We start from the raw sequence: 16,886 nt of genomic DNA, 5'->3' as shown, positions 1-16,886 counted from the left end.
TCTTCGGCGATCAGCCTTCTTTACGGCCCAGCTCTCTCTTCCATACATCACTACTGGGAAAACCATAGCTTTAACTATACGGACCTTTGTTGGCAAGGTGATGTCTCTGCTTTTTAAGATGCTGTCTAGGTTTGTCATTGCTTTTCTCCCAAGAAGCAGGCGTCTTTTGATTTCATGACTGCTGCTAAGCGAAGCATTAGTCTGATCCTAAATGTTACTAAGACGCGAATCCGGAAGCATTCAGCGGAGCTAATTCTCTGTTTAGAGGTCTGTTTCGGATTTCACGTGTGACCGTGGTTTCCTGCTAGCTCTCCTAGCTGTGGAGACCCCCCAAGCTCCTTCTCACCCCCTTCCCCCTCTCTCCTCCATGTTTACATGCCAGAAAAAAAGAAACAGGTGTTTCTACATCCAGAATCAACTCCTCATGATGCCCAAACTCAAAAACTGTGGGGTGTTGTGGTTTCAGAGTAAGCCAGGTTTTGAAACTGCAAATCGATCCTAACTAGAGTTTAATTAAGCCAGGGTTTCCGGAACATCACAGGGAACTGTTATTGGTTTACAGTTAGAATCAGAAGCTTCCACTTTCATCGTCTCCCAGGACACTTGGTTTTACATAATTTTACACATTTTATCTTTAACCATTTCAAACATTAAAACAAATGGTTCTTTCAAACCCTCGGACCTCCCTACTTCCCTTCATGGGTTCCATATTTAAAATAAAGTATTTTAGGAATACTTAATCTTCCTGGTTTCTGATCTTTCCTGTCAGTTTCGCCATCTCTGCATACTCCATCAGTTTAGTCTGCTGTTCTTCTTCTCTGTCCTTCCATCTCTGGGCTAGAAGCATTCTCACAGCTGTTGTCACAGACATAAAAAAGCTTTTCCTGTTACTCTAAATCCTATTGTCAAGGCTTGCGTGACCCATATGTAAAGCAGCAAACATGTACACAATGCTTTGAGCTGCTTCTACAGAAGAGACGCCAAATCCATTTTGATCCATCATGGCTGCTTCAAAGCATACCTGAAACATACCGCAGCTGCTGGCTTTGATGGATACGAAGGCCTCACAGGGCCCAGATTAAGAACTTTAGTTATAGTAAAGGTAAAGTGACCCCTGACCATTAGGTCCAGTTGTGACCGACTCTGGGGTTGCAGCGCTCATCTCGCTCTATTGGCTGAGGGAGCCGGCGTACAGCTTCCGGGTCATGTGGCCAGCAGGACTAAGCCGCTTCTGGCGAACCAGAGCAGCACACGAAAACGCCGTTTACCTTCCCGTCGGAGCGGTACCTATTTATCTACTTGCACTTTAACGAGCTTTCGAGCTGCAAGGTTGGCAGGAGCAGGGACCGAGCAACGGGAGCTCACCCCGTCATGGGGATTCGAACCGCCGACCTTCTGATTGGCAAGTCCTAGGCTCTGTGGTTTATAGTAGACCTCTATAAATACATAACCAGCAGCCATCTGCATTCACAAAGAGGTTTGTGTTTTTTTTGTCCCCTACAAACTCCAGACCCCGTTACACTTGGCTGTCATCACAGCCCAGCCAACTCTGGTGAAGCTGCTGTTGTCTCACGGAGCGTCGCCCATGGTGCTGGACCGCAATGGGCAGACTGCCCTCCACCTTGCCTGCGAACACGACAGCATCCATTGCCTGCAGGAGCTGCTAGATGGGAGCCCTGCCCCTCTGGATCTGGAGGCCCGAAACTTTGAGGGTGAGTGTGGATGAGGAACTGGGGGTGGGGGTGGGGAAATGGGTTGGTGTGTTGATCGGGACCCAAGAATATAACTCCCGCCCCGCCCCGACCCGCTGCCCTAATGAAATTCAGAGCTTTGGTTAGCTTCCATACATCGTCACACCATCCATGGACATGGAGCTTCTCAGTTTGAGCACAATGGATGTGTTATTCAAACCCTGGGCAGCTGAATTTTAGTAGTTCTGGGGGTGCCCGCTACCTATAGATTACTGTGTTCCTGGTAGACCGTATGGAAAATGGTGGTCTTGAAGATCAAAGCCAACATCTTCAACTTGGCATGGCAGCTGATTTTGGCATCTACATAGTATAAATATGAATGAATGAATGAATGAACAAAACATGTCTCTCCTGTTTCAGTCTCTATAGCCACAGCAGGCACTGTAACTTTCCTTGACTTTACCCCCAACTCTGCGCATTTATGTTTCACAGGGTGCGAAAGAAGGGCTTTGCACCTTTATACAATATGCATGTGTGCTTGGGCCCAGGGTCTTTTGCCTCACCATCCCCACTACTGACTCCCTGTTGCTACTCAGCTTTAAGAAGAAAAAAGGGTCCCCGGATTCATTGAAAAAAATCTGGCAACCATAGTAGAAAGTATGCCAAAAACGATTGCAACATAGGATCATTCGTATTCTTCTTCTTCTTATTATTATTATTATTATCATTATCATTATCATTATCATTACTACCAGACACTTTTATATACTGCTTTCAGTCACAAGGAGACCTTAAACATATAGCAGTCACAGTCATCTAAATGTAAATCCTGAAATACCATTTTAAACCACAGCGATAAAATTATTATTACTACTGTACTGGGTTTTCTACATCATTTTGTTATGTTTCCCCATTTTCTATTCATTATATGGAGGAACTATCCTGCCTCTGTGAGACAGATAATCCTCAGATGTACATTTCCTTCCTTCTTCAGTTGTCTCATTTCTTTCTCTCTTGCTTTTTGACCAGGTTTTACACCTCTCCATGTGGCTGTTGGAACCCAGAATCGTGACATTATTCTGACTCTGCTAGAACACGGGGCAGATGTTGATGCTGTGGTAAGTAAGCGCAGGAGCTACACTGAACTTTCTCAGAAGATGTCGTTCCGAGGAAAATAGAAGACAGGTTTCCTTTTTCTCAGTCTGCTCAGAAGAGGAAGGCCATTTCGCGGAATTTTCTCTGAATGTTCTCCAACGTTTGTGGTGGCTGCCATTTCCCTCCCACAATGCCCTGCAACATAGCTAGGCCCGGGGCATTATGGAGGATGCAAAATAGGGCCCAGGCTACAAACAAACACACACAGAGGCCACATTCAAACTATCCATGTAAAGCACTATGGTACCACTTTCAACAGTCATGGCTTTCCCCCAAAGAATCCTGGGAGCTGTAGTTTGTTAAGGGTGCTGAGAGTTGTTAGAAAGCCCATATTCCCCTCCCAGAGCTACAATTCCCAGAGTGGTTTAGTGCTCCATCTCTTTTGCCAGGGAACTCTGGGAACTGAGACTCTCTGAGGGGAGCAGGGGACCCCTCCCAACAACTCTCAGCACCCTTAAGGAACTACAACTCCCAGGATTCTTAGGGGGAAGCCATGACTGTATAAAGTGGCATCATAATGCTTTACATGGTTTGACTGTGGCCACACACACAGTCTCAGAGGGAGAAAGAAGGAATTTGTCCTCCCCTCATGACTAATGACGAGCCCTACTCCCAAGAAACTGTTAGGGGATTTCCCTTCCTCTGAGAAATTCAGTGAAATCCACCTTCCCCCTTCCAGGAAAAAAACACCCCACCCAGTAGTTGCCCACAAATGGAGTGAAGAATTTTGAGAGGACGCCTTGCTCACAGCTCTAATATACCAGGGTTCGAGGGAACTCTGTCCAGGAGCTGGATAGCTCAGTTGGTTAGAGCGTGGTGCTAATAATGCCAAGGTGCTGAGTTCGATCTCTGTATGGGAAAGCTGCAAATTCCTGCATTGTAGGCAGTTAAACAAGATGATCCCTTCCAGCTCCAAGCAAAGCTTGCTGCCTGTGTAAAACTGTCAATTTCATCAAATGTGCATCTGTTTCCATAGCTTGTTTATTTGCTGATACAGTGGTACCTTGGGTTACAAACACTTCGGGTTACAGACTCTGCTAACCATACGTTTCCCTTTTTAAAAGGGAAATTCCCTTATTCCGAATGGGATTCCTCGCAAGAAAAAGGAAAAATTGACAGCTATGCCGCTAACCCGGAATTAGTACCTCAGGTTAAGAACTTTACCTCAGGATGAGAACAGAAATCACGCAGCAGCGGGAGGCCCCATTACCTAAAGTGGTACCTCAGGTTAAGAACGGTTTCAGGTTAAGAACGGACCTCCGGAATGAATTAAGTTTGTAACCAGAGGTACCACTGTACAGTGTTTTATAAGAGGGCAGGTCTCTGTCCCAAGGAGCTTACAATATAAGATCCAGTACAATGGCGCTGGGAGAATGGATTGTAAACAAAGGGGAGTCATGTGCATGGGTAGGAGGTCTACGGTGTTGTGCCGAAAACTACCGCAGAAGAAATGGCTTTGAGGAAGGATTCTGGAGGAAGCGGAGACAAAATGGGCATCACAGCGTTCCTGGGCAAGCGAGGCAGGACGGGTGGAGTTGCTTGAGGGCGTAAGAGCTGTTTAGACAGCCGCAGGTGTGGAGAGTTACTTGCTCCTGCAAGTCACAGGGAGAGGCTGCGCTCGGTCATCATGGACCATTTGCTAGACAAGCTCTGAACGGTGCCTTGTCATGGCTGTGAGATTTCAACATCAAACTTCCAAATCTCATTGGCAGCAGCCTCAGGAGATGACTTGCATGTGAAAATGACCCAACACAGATTAATCACTGCAAACAAGTTGTTTCCCCCCGACTTTATTTCCTTAGTGTAAGAAGAGCCTGTCTGTTGGAACAAGCCAAAGGCCTATCTAGTCCCGCAGCCTGCTCTCACAGTGGCCACCCAAAAAATAATAATAATTTTAGGGACGCAGGTGGCACTGTGGTCTAAACCACTGAGCCTCTTGGGCTTGCTGATCGGAAGGTCAGCAGTTCAAATCCCCGCAACAGGGTGAGCTCCCGTTGCTCTGTTCAGCTCCTGCCAACCTAGCAGTTCAAAAGCACGCCAGTGCAAGTAGATAAATAGGTACCACTGTGACGGGAAGGTAAATGGCGTTTCCATGCACTCAGGTTTCCATCATGGTGTTCCGTTGCGCCAGAAGCGGTTTAGTCATGCTGGCCACATGACCCGGAAAGCTGTCTGTGGACAAACGCCGGCTCCCTCAGCCTGAAAAGCGAGATGAGCGCCGCAACCCCGTAGTCGTCTTTGAATGGACTTAACAGTCCAGGGGTCCTTTACCTTACCTTAATAATAATTTTATTATTTATACAGTAGTACCTTGGGTTACAGATGCTTCAGGTTACAGACGCTGCAGGTTACAGACTCCACTAACCCAGAAATAGTACCTTGGGTTAAGAACTTTGCTTCAGGATGAGAACAGAAATTGTGCTGTGGCGGTGCGGCGGCAGCGGGAGGCCCCATTAGCTAAAGTGGTACCTCAGGTTAAGAACCGTTTCAGGTTAAGAACGGACCTCCAGAACAAATTAAGTTCTTAACCCAAGGCACCACTGTACCAGGCATGTCCAAAGTCTGTTTTGGGGGCCTAATTTGGCCTGCCAGTCAGTTTAATCCGGCCCCTGTGGCAGTTTATTTCTTGGGGTAAAATCCCACCCCCCCCAAAGCTCAACTTCAATCCTAAAAAAACCCCTCAACAACCTTGGGGTAAAATTGTAAAAATGCCTCAACAACTTTAATCCTAAAAAACAACAACTTTGGTCGGCCCTCACGCATGTTCACTTCATCAAATCTGGCCCTCTTTGGAAAAAAGTTTGGGCACCCCTTATTTATACCTTGTCCATCTGGCTGGGTTTCCCCAGCCAATCTAGGCAGCTTCCAACACATATAATAACATAATAAGTCAGCCATTAAAAACTTTTCTGAACAAGGCTGCCTTCAGATGTCTTCTAAAAGTCAGATAGTTGTTTATGTCCTTGACATCCGATGGGAGGGCATTTCACAGGGTGGGTGCCACTGCCAAGAAGGCCCTCTGCCTGGTTCCCTGTAACCTCACTACTTTCAATGAGGGAACCACCAGAAGGCCCTCGCCGCTGGACCTCAGAGTCCGGGCAGAACGATGGAGGTGGAGACGCTCCTTCAGGTATACCGGGCTGAGGCCTTTTAGGGCTTTAAAGCTCAGCACCAACACTTTGAATTGTGTTCGGAAACGTCCTGAGAGCCAAGGTAGGTCTTTTAGGACTGGTGTTCCGTGGTCCCGGCAGCTGCTCCCAGTCACCAGTCTAGCTTCTGCTTTAGTTGTAGTTTCTGAGTCACATTCAAGTGACTCAAGCCCTCAAACTAAGCCTAGCCATTGTGGCTAGTAGCCACTCCTAGCCTTTATCCTCCCTGAATTTGCCCGGTCCTCTTTTAAAGCCATCCAAGTTGGTGGCCATCACTGTCTCTAGTGGGAGGGAGTTCCATAGCTCAACTATGCCCTGCATGAAGAAGATCATGCTCGATCGTCCACTTGGATCATGTGGTGGGTTACCATTTTCTGAACCTTTATTTATTTATTTATTTATTTATTTATTTATTTATTTAAAAGCACTTCTAAACCGCTCAGTATTTTTAAAATCTTTAAATGGCGTGTGACTGAAAAAAATGTTTGTTTGCTTTTAATTTGTCAAAGCAAAAATACAGTACAAAACCAGCGAGGCAGTAGTCTAAAAGCAAATTCAAAACAGGAATTTGGAGAATTCAGATGAATCAAAGTGTTTATGTCCTCTGGCGTTGACTCATGTGCAAGACTTTTCCATCGGCGGAGTCAGGCAGGGGGTGCTGCAGTAAGGTCACCCGCACACTCATCGAATGGTCATCAAATGTCGGGCGATGTACAAACTGATTGAAACAGATGGAAAGCAGCCTTTCCCGCTCCCCAAAGCTTCCCTTATTTGTTGTACCACCCAAACTACTAAGTGCTCTGCAAGATTTTAAAAAATGTAGCAGATGCTCCCTGCAGACTTGCAAACCTGAACAGGCACACACACAAAAATAATATAAACTACAGTCAGATGTACCTTAAGGGCTGGAGACTGAGCCATCCTTCTTAAATGGAAGCCTCTGGATTCCTTATTCTCAGTTTATAGCTGTGCAGTAACATGCAGGTAAAGGTAAAGGGACCCCTGACCATTAGGTCCAGTCGCGGACAACTCTGGGGTTGCGGCGCTCATCTCGTTTTATTGGCTGAGGGAGCCGGCGTACAGCTTCCGGGTCATGTGGCCAGCATGACTAAGCCGCTTCTGGCGAACCAGAGCAGCGCACGGAAACGCCGTTTACCTTCCCACCAGAGCGACACCTACCGTATTTTTCGCCCTATAGGACGCACAAAAATGAAGGGGAAATCTGGGTGTGTCCTATGGGGCGAATGCAGGCTTTTGCTGAAGCTTGGAGAGCGAGAGGGGTCGGTGCGCACCGACCCCTCTCGCTCTCCAGGCTTCAGGAAGACATCCGCAGCCTAGGCAGCCCTGCGGGAGGTCCCCGCAGGGCTTCCCACGCTGCGGATAGCAGCCTGCCGCCCAGTGGGCGGGGCGCCCTGAAGCAGAGCGCACCAGACAGACATCCTTTATTTTTTCCTTTATTTCCCCCCAAAAAAACTAGGCGCTTATCTACTTGCAGTTTGATGTGCTTTCAAACTGCTAGGTTGGCAGGAGCAGGGACCGAGCAACAGGAGCTAACCCCGTCGTGGGTGTTCGAACCGCCGACCTTCTGATCAGCAAGTCCTAGGCTCTGTGGTTTAACCCACAGCGCCACCCACGTCCCTTAACATGCAGGACTATACTATATATTCTCGTTGGGGGGGAAAGGTGAGGGATAAATAAATAATCACACACTTGTACAGCTCATTCAGTAAAGCCTGAGGTGCTTAATCTCAGGGTTGTGGGTTCGAGCCCCACCCGGGGCTAAAGATTAGACTAGATTAGGGCTGCCATATTTCAAAGGGTGAAATTCCGGACGCAGAAGTTCTTGAGGTTTTCTTTGCAAAATCTCCCTAAAAAATGAAATTTTTGAGTTTTTTTTTTGGGGGGGGGGAAATTCACCAAAAAAAGCAGCACTTGTGGCATGAGTTGCCATATGCCCAGGTTTTCCTGGGCATTTTAAACAATTTTAAACAATTTCTGACAAACAGATCCCAGATATGTCCAGGAAGTTCCAGACGTATGGCAGCCCTAGATGACCCTTGTGCTCCCTTCTGACTCTTTACATTTAAATTTATGCAGATCTTTTATTTTTTTTTAAAAAAAAAAGCCACCTTGCATTTTATTGAAATATTCTTGAGGCACAACAGCAGTACATAGATACAGATAACAGTGCCTACTGAAAAAGGAGTTTGACAGAAAGTGATTCAGCACTGAGGAGATACTGATTGCACCTTACTTAATGTTATCCATCCTACCCCACCCATGTTAAGCCGAATTCAAGCTTCCTCTTTCGTTTGTTGTTGTTTAAGCTGTCATTCCTTCTATGTGCACACACTTGCCGGTGAATGGGTCCATTCGCAGTGTACACAAGGGTGTTGACATATGGCTCTTGCAAAGCGAGGAAGCGAAGTAGGACAGGGCTTGAATGTAGCAGAATTAACAAATATGTTAGGGGTTTTCCCCCCTCCACACACTCACACACCTTTAAGAACAGAAAGTGCCTCCTAATGCAAATCTAATTTCAAAGTCACAGCGCTACAAGTCCCAGAGTTTCTTGGGAAGAGGGATTGATAGTTAAAGCACTCTGGCAATTGTAGTTTTGGGGACAAAATGGCCGCTCTCCTGACAACTCTCAGCACAAACTGCAGCTCCCAGGATTCTGGGATTCTGTTGGAACAGTATCCTGGTGCTATAAATGTATCGTTCTGGTGGTCCCCCAATTCATTCTGTTATATGTGCTATGGGGCAGGATAGAGGGCAGCTCCGGCCCTCCTTACTCTTTTCTGATGGCCCTCTAAGCTACTGTTTTTAGGACTGGAACGGGTTGGAGGAAGAGTGAAGTATACTCGGAGTCGAGAGTGGATTTCATGCTCTTTATTCAGTTCATAGTGGTGAGGAGGAATGGAAGTTCCCCCAGAATGTCTGCTTTATATACATTATTTACACAATGGGTCCCACGTGATTGGCCAGTTCCGGGATTCTCCTGTAGGGCAATCAGGTTGCGGATTCACTTCCACCTGGAGCTGGATTGGGTGGCTCCTGTGGACCAATCAGACTGCTGCGTTCTGGTTCCTATTGTTCTAGGACCAATCAGACTCCTGCATTCTGAATCCTATTGTTCTAGGACCAATCAGACTGCTGCATTTTGGATCCTAATCAACTCAGTACATAACAAATGGATTGTGAATTCCGTTCCATCCTCCCTCCCGTAAACTGAGAACTGATGCAGGATTTGACCGAATCTTTACTCTCGCACCGTTGTGGTTCTCTCCCCACCCTAGGATATTAAGAGCGGGCGGTCTCCACTACTGCATGCTGTGGAGAACGATAATCTGGAGATGGTTGAGCTGCTGCTACAGGTAAGCTTCTCTCACATCTCCTCTACCCGTAACCCCTTGTGATCGTTTCGTAAGAGCCAAGCAGCCTTGTTCTGTCCCAAATGTGTGTGGGGGGGGGGGGAGCTCACTCGCACACATTAATGAATGCAAACCTCTTGAGGGCCGGCCCTAACATTGGGCAGAGGCAGCGATGGTGTCAGGCGGCAGATTCTGTAGGGCAGGAAGTGGCATTGAGGTGTTGGAGAGCACAGCTGCGTGGGCAGAGCAGCCAGCCTGTCTGTCAGGAGCCGGAGTCAGGAGAAGGTCAGAGATAAGAGTAAAAAAACAACAACACCGGTGTCAGTGAGGTTAAGTCTTTATTCAAAGAAACCAAAACAGCTCAGGCCTAGTGATTGCAGCAACTCTTCTCAGTACGTCTTGTCCCAACTAGGCAGTTGCAAGGACTGAAGGTTCTTCCACCACCTTCCGACTGCTCCTTTCTCCATCCTTCCCCAGAAACCAGAGGTAGGGTTGCCATATTTAAAGATGTTTTTGAGCTTTTTTGAGGGGGGGGGAGTTTCAAAATCCTGGACATTTTGACAATTTCCCAACCCCCCCCCCCCCGGGCGCTAATTGTCATTGGATTCCGTCACTGGAATCCTAGGCAGGTCCAGGAAATTCTGGTCATATGGCAACCCAACCTGAGGCTCCTTCGTCTTGAAGGAAGGTGAGGACAGGTGACCTCACCTAGGCCCGAAGTCACACCCCCCCCCAAGCAGGTTCAGAGCTTCTCAAAAGCTTTTCAAAATCATTTTCTCAGCAGCTAAGCATCAGAAACATTCCGCTTGCTGTAACTAAAAAGATTGCAACAAGGTAGAGAAGAGAGCCCATTGTCTTCTCAGGCCTTTCTCAGAACCACATTGCAACTTGCTTTCTCTCCGGGAACCAGGCCAAAGCACAAGAATGAAACAACGGGAACACTCTGAAAACCCCCTCACCCCCTTTCCTGCCAAGAGTCCACAATAGTCCCCAGACAGCTTTCTGTACATGCTCAGGAACCTCAACATGGGGCAGGACTCCTGAGGGAGGAGAAAGGAGGAGGGAACTGGAAAGGGGTATATATGTTTGTGTACATGACTGTGAATTTCATGCATGCTTTTTGTGACTTATCACTCTTGCTCCTTCTACCAGTTCATGGATGGTAGAAATAAAAGCCTTTTCTCCGAAACTATTCCTTGAGTGTCTGTTGACTCCCACTTCCCTTTCCCAGGCGCAATATTTTTCCCACCCAAGGGCAAAGCCTCATAAGGCTACAGTCTTGTCTCTCTTTGCTCTGCCCTCGTCATTTTTCTACATTTGTGGAATTGCTCTCCTTAGAAAGGCTCGCCTGGTGCCTTTATTATAAACCTTTAGGCGCCAGGCAAAAAAATTATTCTTTAACCCAGCCTTTGGCTGATCCAATACCCTTTTAAAATGTGTTGTGGGGGCGGCGGCTATTGGATTGTTCTTGTTTTTATTATGTATTTTGTATTACATCTATTAAATTTGTCACAGGGCAGTTATGACATAAAATCACAATATAAAATCATAAAATGCATAGTAAAAACAAAAAAACAAAAACAGTCCAGTAGGAGACCCACCCCCCAACAATAATAAGTTCTGGCAGACCAGGGGAGAGGGGAGCTTACCACAGCAGGAGGCAGGGAGACCCCCTGGATTCTTCAGCATCTCTGTCTCCTGGTCCCCCTCCTTTCCTGCCTCTGATTCTGGACTGCTCTCTGCTCCAGCCTCTTCCTGCTCACTAAGCCCTGTTGCCTCCCAGTCTTCTCCCTCCAACCACTCGTAGTCATCCTACCACCAATCCCCTGGCTCTGAGCTTTCTTCCCCTTGGGGGTTCCCCAGCTGGTGCCTCCCACCATTCCTTAGCGTCCAGCCAGTCCGTTATATCGGTGCCCTCCAGAGGATGATGCCCTGCCACTAACAAGATTCAGCTGCTGGCCTGTTCAGCTTTTGTATGTGAGATGGGCATGGTGGCATCTCGACCTTTGGCTGGGCAGCCGGCTGGCGCTGCGTAGACCCCAGTCCAAAATGGAGAAACGGCCTGCGTGCTCCAGAATCAAAAGGCCTACAAATAATACTTAAGTGGAAAATGCTTATTAGTAGTAGTAGTAGTAGTAGTAGTACCCCGCCCATCTGGCTGGGTTTCCCCAGCCACTCTGGGCGGCTTCCAACAAAGATAAAAAATATATTAAAATGTCACACATTAAAAAATTTCCCTGAACAGGGCTGCCTTCAGATGTCTTCTAAATGTCAGGTAGTTGTTTATCTCTTTGACATCTGATGGGAGGGCGTTCCACAGGGTGGGTGCCACTACCGAGAAGGCCCTCTGCCTGGTTCCCTGTAGCTTTGCTTCTCACAATGAGGGAACTGCCAGAAGGCCCTCAGCGGTGGACCTCAGCGTCCGGGCAGAACGAGGTGGAGACGCTTATATTTTCTCAAATCTGACTGTGGCATCACCGGATAAATTTCTGCAGTGCCAGTAAACCTAACAGACCTTGTCCTCCAGTGTTTTCCCCAATGGCTTCCTTGCCCAGGGATTTTCTCTTATTGTTAACCATGTGGGAGCGTTAGATTCCCTCAAATCTGCCCCAGCCATTCTGTTAATGTGTCCATGTTTCTCCCCTGCTTTGCAGCACGGAGCCAACGTCAATGCTCAGTCGTACGGGGGCAACACAGCGCTCCATGCGGCCTGCGGGCGGGGGCTTCTGGAAACCCTGCGTCTCCTGGTGCGCAACGGGGCAGATGGCAGCTTGAAGAACTACCACAACGACACCCCCTTGATGGTGGCCAAGAATAAAAGGGTGAGAGGATACACAGAGAGACAGAGGAACTTCACGATGCCTCCATCGGAGCTTGGTATTCGGTTCTTCATAAGCTTTCTTCAGCCCGAACATCACAGCGACCAATGCCAACAGACATCGGCACGCTTAGGGATCCACAGAGTTTTTCAGTTTACGTGACAGACCTCAGCAATTCAGCATTTTGGCTAATCTACTTTATTTACATATAAACACACACGGAGCACTGCAACATGGCTCCCTCTCTCTCTAGCATCAGACAGCAAAGAGAAAAAGAACAAAGGACAATAGTTCCACTTCACAGAACACAGTCACACAAATTTCCTGTCTCCGTCCCTTCCCACTCTGTGGAGTCAAAACATATACCGTCATGTGATAGACAACAGTCCCATGACTGCAATCATGGGGCAGGAATTCTAACACTGGTCACCCTAGTCCATGGGCACCAACACCTGCCACCTGTTAAGCAATTTTTAGATTGTTCAGTTGACTGCGCATGTGTTATCTCACTGACCCTGTAGTGTAGGTCAGTGCTGTTAACCCTGTATCTCAGAAGGGTAGCCTGAGGCTGGGAGCTGAGGGTTCTTAGTGAGCTCCTGGCGGAGGCGAGATTTGAACCCGCAACCTTCCAGTTCGTTGCTCACAGTTTCAGCTGTTGCACCGCATTGGGAACTGACAAGTTTAGGAAATAAGACCTGGGAGATCTAAAAGGTGAATTGGCACTCTGGGAGAGAGTGGCTGCTTTGTGGACCTGTCAGGGCACCTGGTGTTCAAGGTGACGTCTTGCGAGCGAGCTGAGCGGTTGGGGAATTTCTTTTAAATCTCTCCTGCCTCTCCCATCATCAGGTGATTGACATCCTGAGAGGAAAAACTTCCCGCCCTGGGCCGCCGCCTGAAAACATCCGCGAGGGATCGTCCCCAGCAACCAGCAATGCCAGCTCTCCTGGTATCCGACCCGTCCACACTGGTGAGTAACCTCTCCCCAAGTGCGAGACAGCTGCTCATGTTTTCATCCTGCAGTCGCCTCAGTCCTGGATTAAAAGGGGTGTGAGAATTCGCATCTGAGGCAACAGATACTCTCAAACACGCATGCCAGATAGGGAGCGGTGTGCGAGAAGAATTGTGGTCAGGGAGTATCCTGCATGTAGGGCTGAACTCTGCCATTGGTAGATTAATCAACCAAACCTTTAGTTGATTAACCAATGGGGACTTAAAAAACCCCACAAAAAAACACCTCACCAATAACTGACAGGACAGCAAGTTGAGTACAGTCGTACCTCGGAAGCCAAACGCCTTATGACTCGAATGTTTTGGCTCCTGAACGCCGCAAACCTGGAAGTGAGTGTTCCGGTTTGCGAATGTTCTCTGGAACCCGAACATCCCCCGTGGCTTCTGATTGGCTGTAGGAGCTTCCTGCAGCCAATCGGAAGCCGCACTTTGGTTTCCGAACATTTTGGAAGTAAAACGGACTTCCAGAACGGATTCCGTTCGAATTCCGAGGTACGACTGTACACATTTTTATTTGTTTTGAGGCTATTAGGATTTTAATGTATGATTTCCCATAGGAAAATTTTCTCCCAGTAGTTTTTGCTAAGTAGCAAGTTATGTTATGCTTCCTTTAGTATCTCAGAGAAGTGTTGAGGCTTTGGTAATAGGCAAAGCTTAAATTCCACTGAATTTTAAGTTGTCTTTTTTAACCAATTAAGTTCTCCTGTTGGGTTGACTGCGTTATTCTCCTCTGTGCTTCTGTCTCCCTCCAGGCTTGCTGAGGGCTTCACCCGACTCCTGCCCCACCACCCCTAGCCCCGCCCAGACCCCGAAACCCCACAGAGCCGTGCAGTCCCCCAACTCGGCCAATCAGAAGCCCGAGAGCACCGCATTGACCAATGGGCCTTTGACACATGGCATCTTGCCTGGGGTGAAACTGGAAAGGAGCCCGACTCCGCCCACACCGGAGCAGCCAATGGGATTTCCAGGGATGCCCAAGTTCTTCCTGCCAGTGGCTGAGAGCCTGGTGGATCCCGCCTTCCACGCCACCCTCTACCCTTTCGCGTCTTCCAGCCACAACTATTCGCCGCACCACCTCTGCCTGCTTCCCACCAGCATTCAGCATTCCGTCATATCCCTGCCCGCAGCGCCCCAGGCCAATCGGATTCACCCGTGGGGCGTGGAGGTGGACCAATCACAGACGCTGCTGGACTCTGAGACCCCGCCAGCCGCCGACCTCAAAGGCCAGTGGCCAAAGAGCAGAGACAGTGGTCCTGGCGGCAGCTGACAGGAGGAGATCGAGGGATCCTGTACACAGGGGGCTTCCCACTCAATGCTCTGCGTCACCAGGCAACAAAGGGCCAACTTGTCCTAGACTTTTGCTGCTATGGGTTCCTGGCGTGAAAATGGCACTTGTTTGCGGCTTCGGGACCCAGAGGGCCGCAGCTCTGACAGATGAGACTCCTGATCTCAGGGTTGTGGGTTCGAGTTTCACGTTGGGCCAAAGATTCCTGCATTGCAAGGGGGGTGGACAAGGGAGGTGGTCCCTTCCAACTCTACAGTTCTATGACAAAGCTGAGATGATCCTATGGGCTGTGGTAGGCCGGTCAGCTTGACCCCTAACTACAGTCCCAACAGCCTTCCATTTTCAGTTCTTGCCGCGTCTTTGGCTACTACCTAACAGGGCTATTTTTGCACGTTTGGAAGGAGGTGGAAACTGCACACCCCATTAAAAGGTAGCGCTGTAGTCCAAATTTGACAGTACTTTCAATGTAAAACAGTAAGAGCTGGGAGGCACAAGTTAAAGATACAGTGGTACCTCTGGATAAGAACGGGATCCGTTCCGGAGCCCCGTTCGCATCCTGAAGAGAACGCATCCTGTGCATGCGCGGGTCACGATTCACCGCTTCTGCACATGCGCATGTCGTCATTTTGAGCATCTCCGCGAGCGGCGAAACCTGGAAGTAACGCGTTCTGTTACTTCCAGGTCGCCACGGAGCATAACCCAAAAACGCTCAGCCTGAAGCCACTTTAACCTGACGTATGACTGTATCTCTCAGTCTACTCTCCCCACACACTGCCCTTACTCTGCTCAGTAACACTGCCAGCAAGGCCAGAGGCAGCCAAATATTTAAAGGTCGCACCCTGTCCTGCCAGAGGCGGATTTAGGGCACTGTGACTGGTTCCCCCGCACTGGGCTGGAAGTCTAGGGGGCACCGCAACCATCACAAAATGAATTGAGCGGAACAGAAGGTGAGAGGCAGGCGGGCACCGAATTTTGGCCTCTTACAGGGCACCGCTGGAATCTGAAAGGCCAAAACCCACCCCTGTTCCTGCCCCCTCCACTATAGGTGGGGAAGCAGCAGCAGCAGCGGTTTCCAGGGAGAGTGTGTGAGATTTTTGCCGATTTCACCAGCGCCCAACCAGCAGCAGTGAGGCAGCACGACGGCTCAGGAAGTGGGGCTACCTTCCCATCTCGCCTCAGGCGGCAAAACGGGATGCGCGGCCCCGATTGCCAGGTTTCCTGGCCGTTTACAAAACAGCGGATTTCAGGAAGTGCAATGTTAACGTGTTGGTGATGGAAAGGGAAGAAGGTGATGCAAGGAAGTTGGGAGGGGGCGAACAAGGGGATTTTCTGAAAGTTTGAGCCGGAGAAAGAGGAATACCGGGTGCATTTTAAGGGACTGAAATACCAGAAATTCCCAGGCGGGTTATTGTCTTTAGAGGAAGTTGTGGAGGTGGAGATGATTAGTCAGGGCAGTGAGATGATTAAGGGAGGGAAGGATGAGGTGTGGCTTGCTGGCTTGCTTAGTGGTCCTCCTGGCTATCAGATCTCGCCTGCGAGGACCGACTGTCCTTCCTGCCCAGCTTACAAAAGAGATTGCCAATTGGGAAGAAAGAGGGAGTCACACGCAACTTTTGTCTTGAAAACCTCCTCCTATGAAACGCACCACTTGAAAAATATCAGGGTTCAATCCCTGATATTTCTGGGCAGGGCTGAGAAAGACTGAAACGGCTGCCAATCTGTGGAGGTGATACTTAGCTAAATGGACCAATGGCCTGGCTTGGTATAAGGCAGCTTCCCCTTTGCACTTGTTGGTATTAACCCTTGCATTCCCTAGCTCCACCACCGACATCCCTAAAAACAACAACCCACGAAAACACCCAGTAGGGCGATCTCAGATCCTTCTCTTCCCAACCCCCTCCTCCCCTTGCAATCGTCTTGCCAGATGTTCCTTCTCTGCTTCTGTGGGACCAATACTTGAAAAGTACTAGTAGCACCCTCTGCTCATCCCGTGGCAAAAAAACAGGATGGGGAAGGGTCTTTTCCTAATTTGTCAATAAAATATTTTTTCTACTTTCAAAAGCTGCATGTGTGTGTTTTGGGGGACAGAGGTGAAGGCAACACTGATGGGTGGAGGAAAGACCATTGCTAGGTAAAGCAATGGGAATTCTGTTACTTCCTCCAACTCCTACTGCATAATCCAACATCTCTGCCAGGTGTGCTTACAGTATTGTTACACACCACCCCACTCCAAGTGGTGTGAGGTACCAGGAGTAATAATAATAATAATAATAATAATAATAATAATAATAATAATAATAATAATAATAATAATAATAATAATAATATTCATACCCCGCCCATCTGGCTGGGTTTCCCCAGCCACTCAGGGTGGCTCCCAACAGAATTAATGATGATGATGATGA

At 48.4% G+C, this 16,886-nt stretch overlaps 1 protein-coding gene across 1 annotated transcript in view; it reads left to right on the top strand.

Moving 5' to 3' along the window:
* The window catches only part of BCL3 (BCL3 transcription coactivator), a 32,413-nt gene extending 15,871 nt beyond the window's left edge, over positions 1-16,542 (top strand). The window contains exons 4-9 of the mRNA XM_081200347.1: positions 1,511-1,712; positions 2,721-2,809; positions 9,295-9,372; positions 12,024-12,191; positions 13,035-13,155; positions 13,949-16,542. Of these exons, the coding sequence (XP_081056473.1) occupies positions 1,511-1,712; positions 2,721-2,809; positions 9,295-9,372; positions 12,024-12,191; positions 13,035-13,155; positions 13,949-14,463 (1,173 nt within the window). The 3' untranslated portion in view covers positions 14,464-16,542. The remainder of the gene's footprint in view (positions 1-1,510; positions 1,713-2,720; positions 2,810-9,294; positions 9,373-12,023; positions 12,192-13,034; positions 13,156-13,948) is intronic.
* The last annotated feature ends 344 nt before the right edge of the window (positions 16,543-16,886 follow it).

Source organism: Podarcis bocagei, assembly GCF_964188305.1.
Source record: "Podarcis bocagei genome assembly, chromosome: 7".
In the NCBI taxonomy this organism is placed as follows: Eukaryota; Metazoa; Chordata; class Lepidosauria; order Squamata; family Lacertidae; genus Podarcis; species Podarcis bocagei.
Note: the sequence above shows the minus strand (reverse complement) of the source record. Positions and strands in the feature narration are given on the sequence as shown.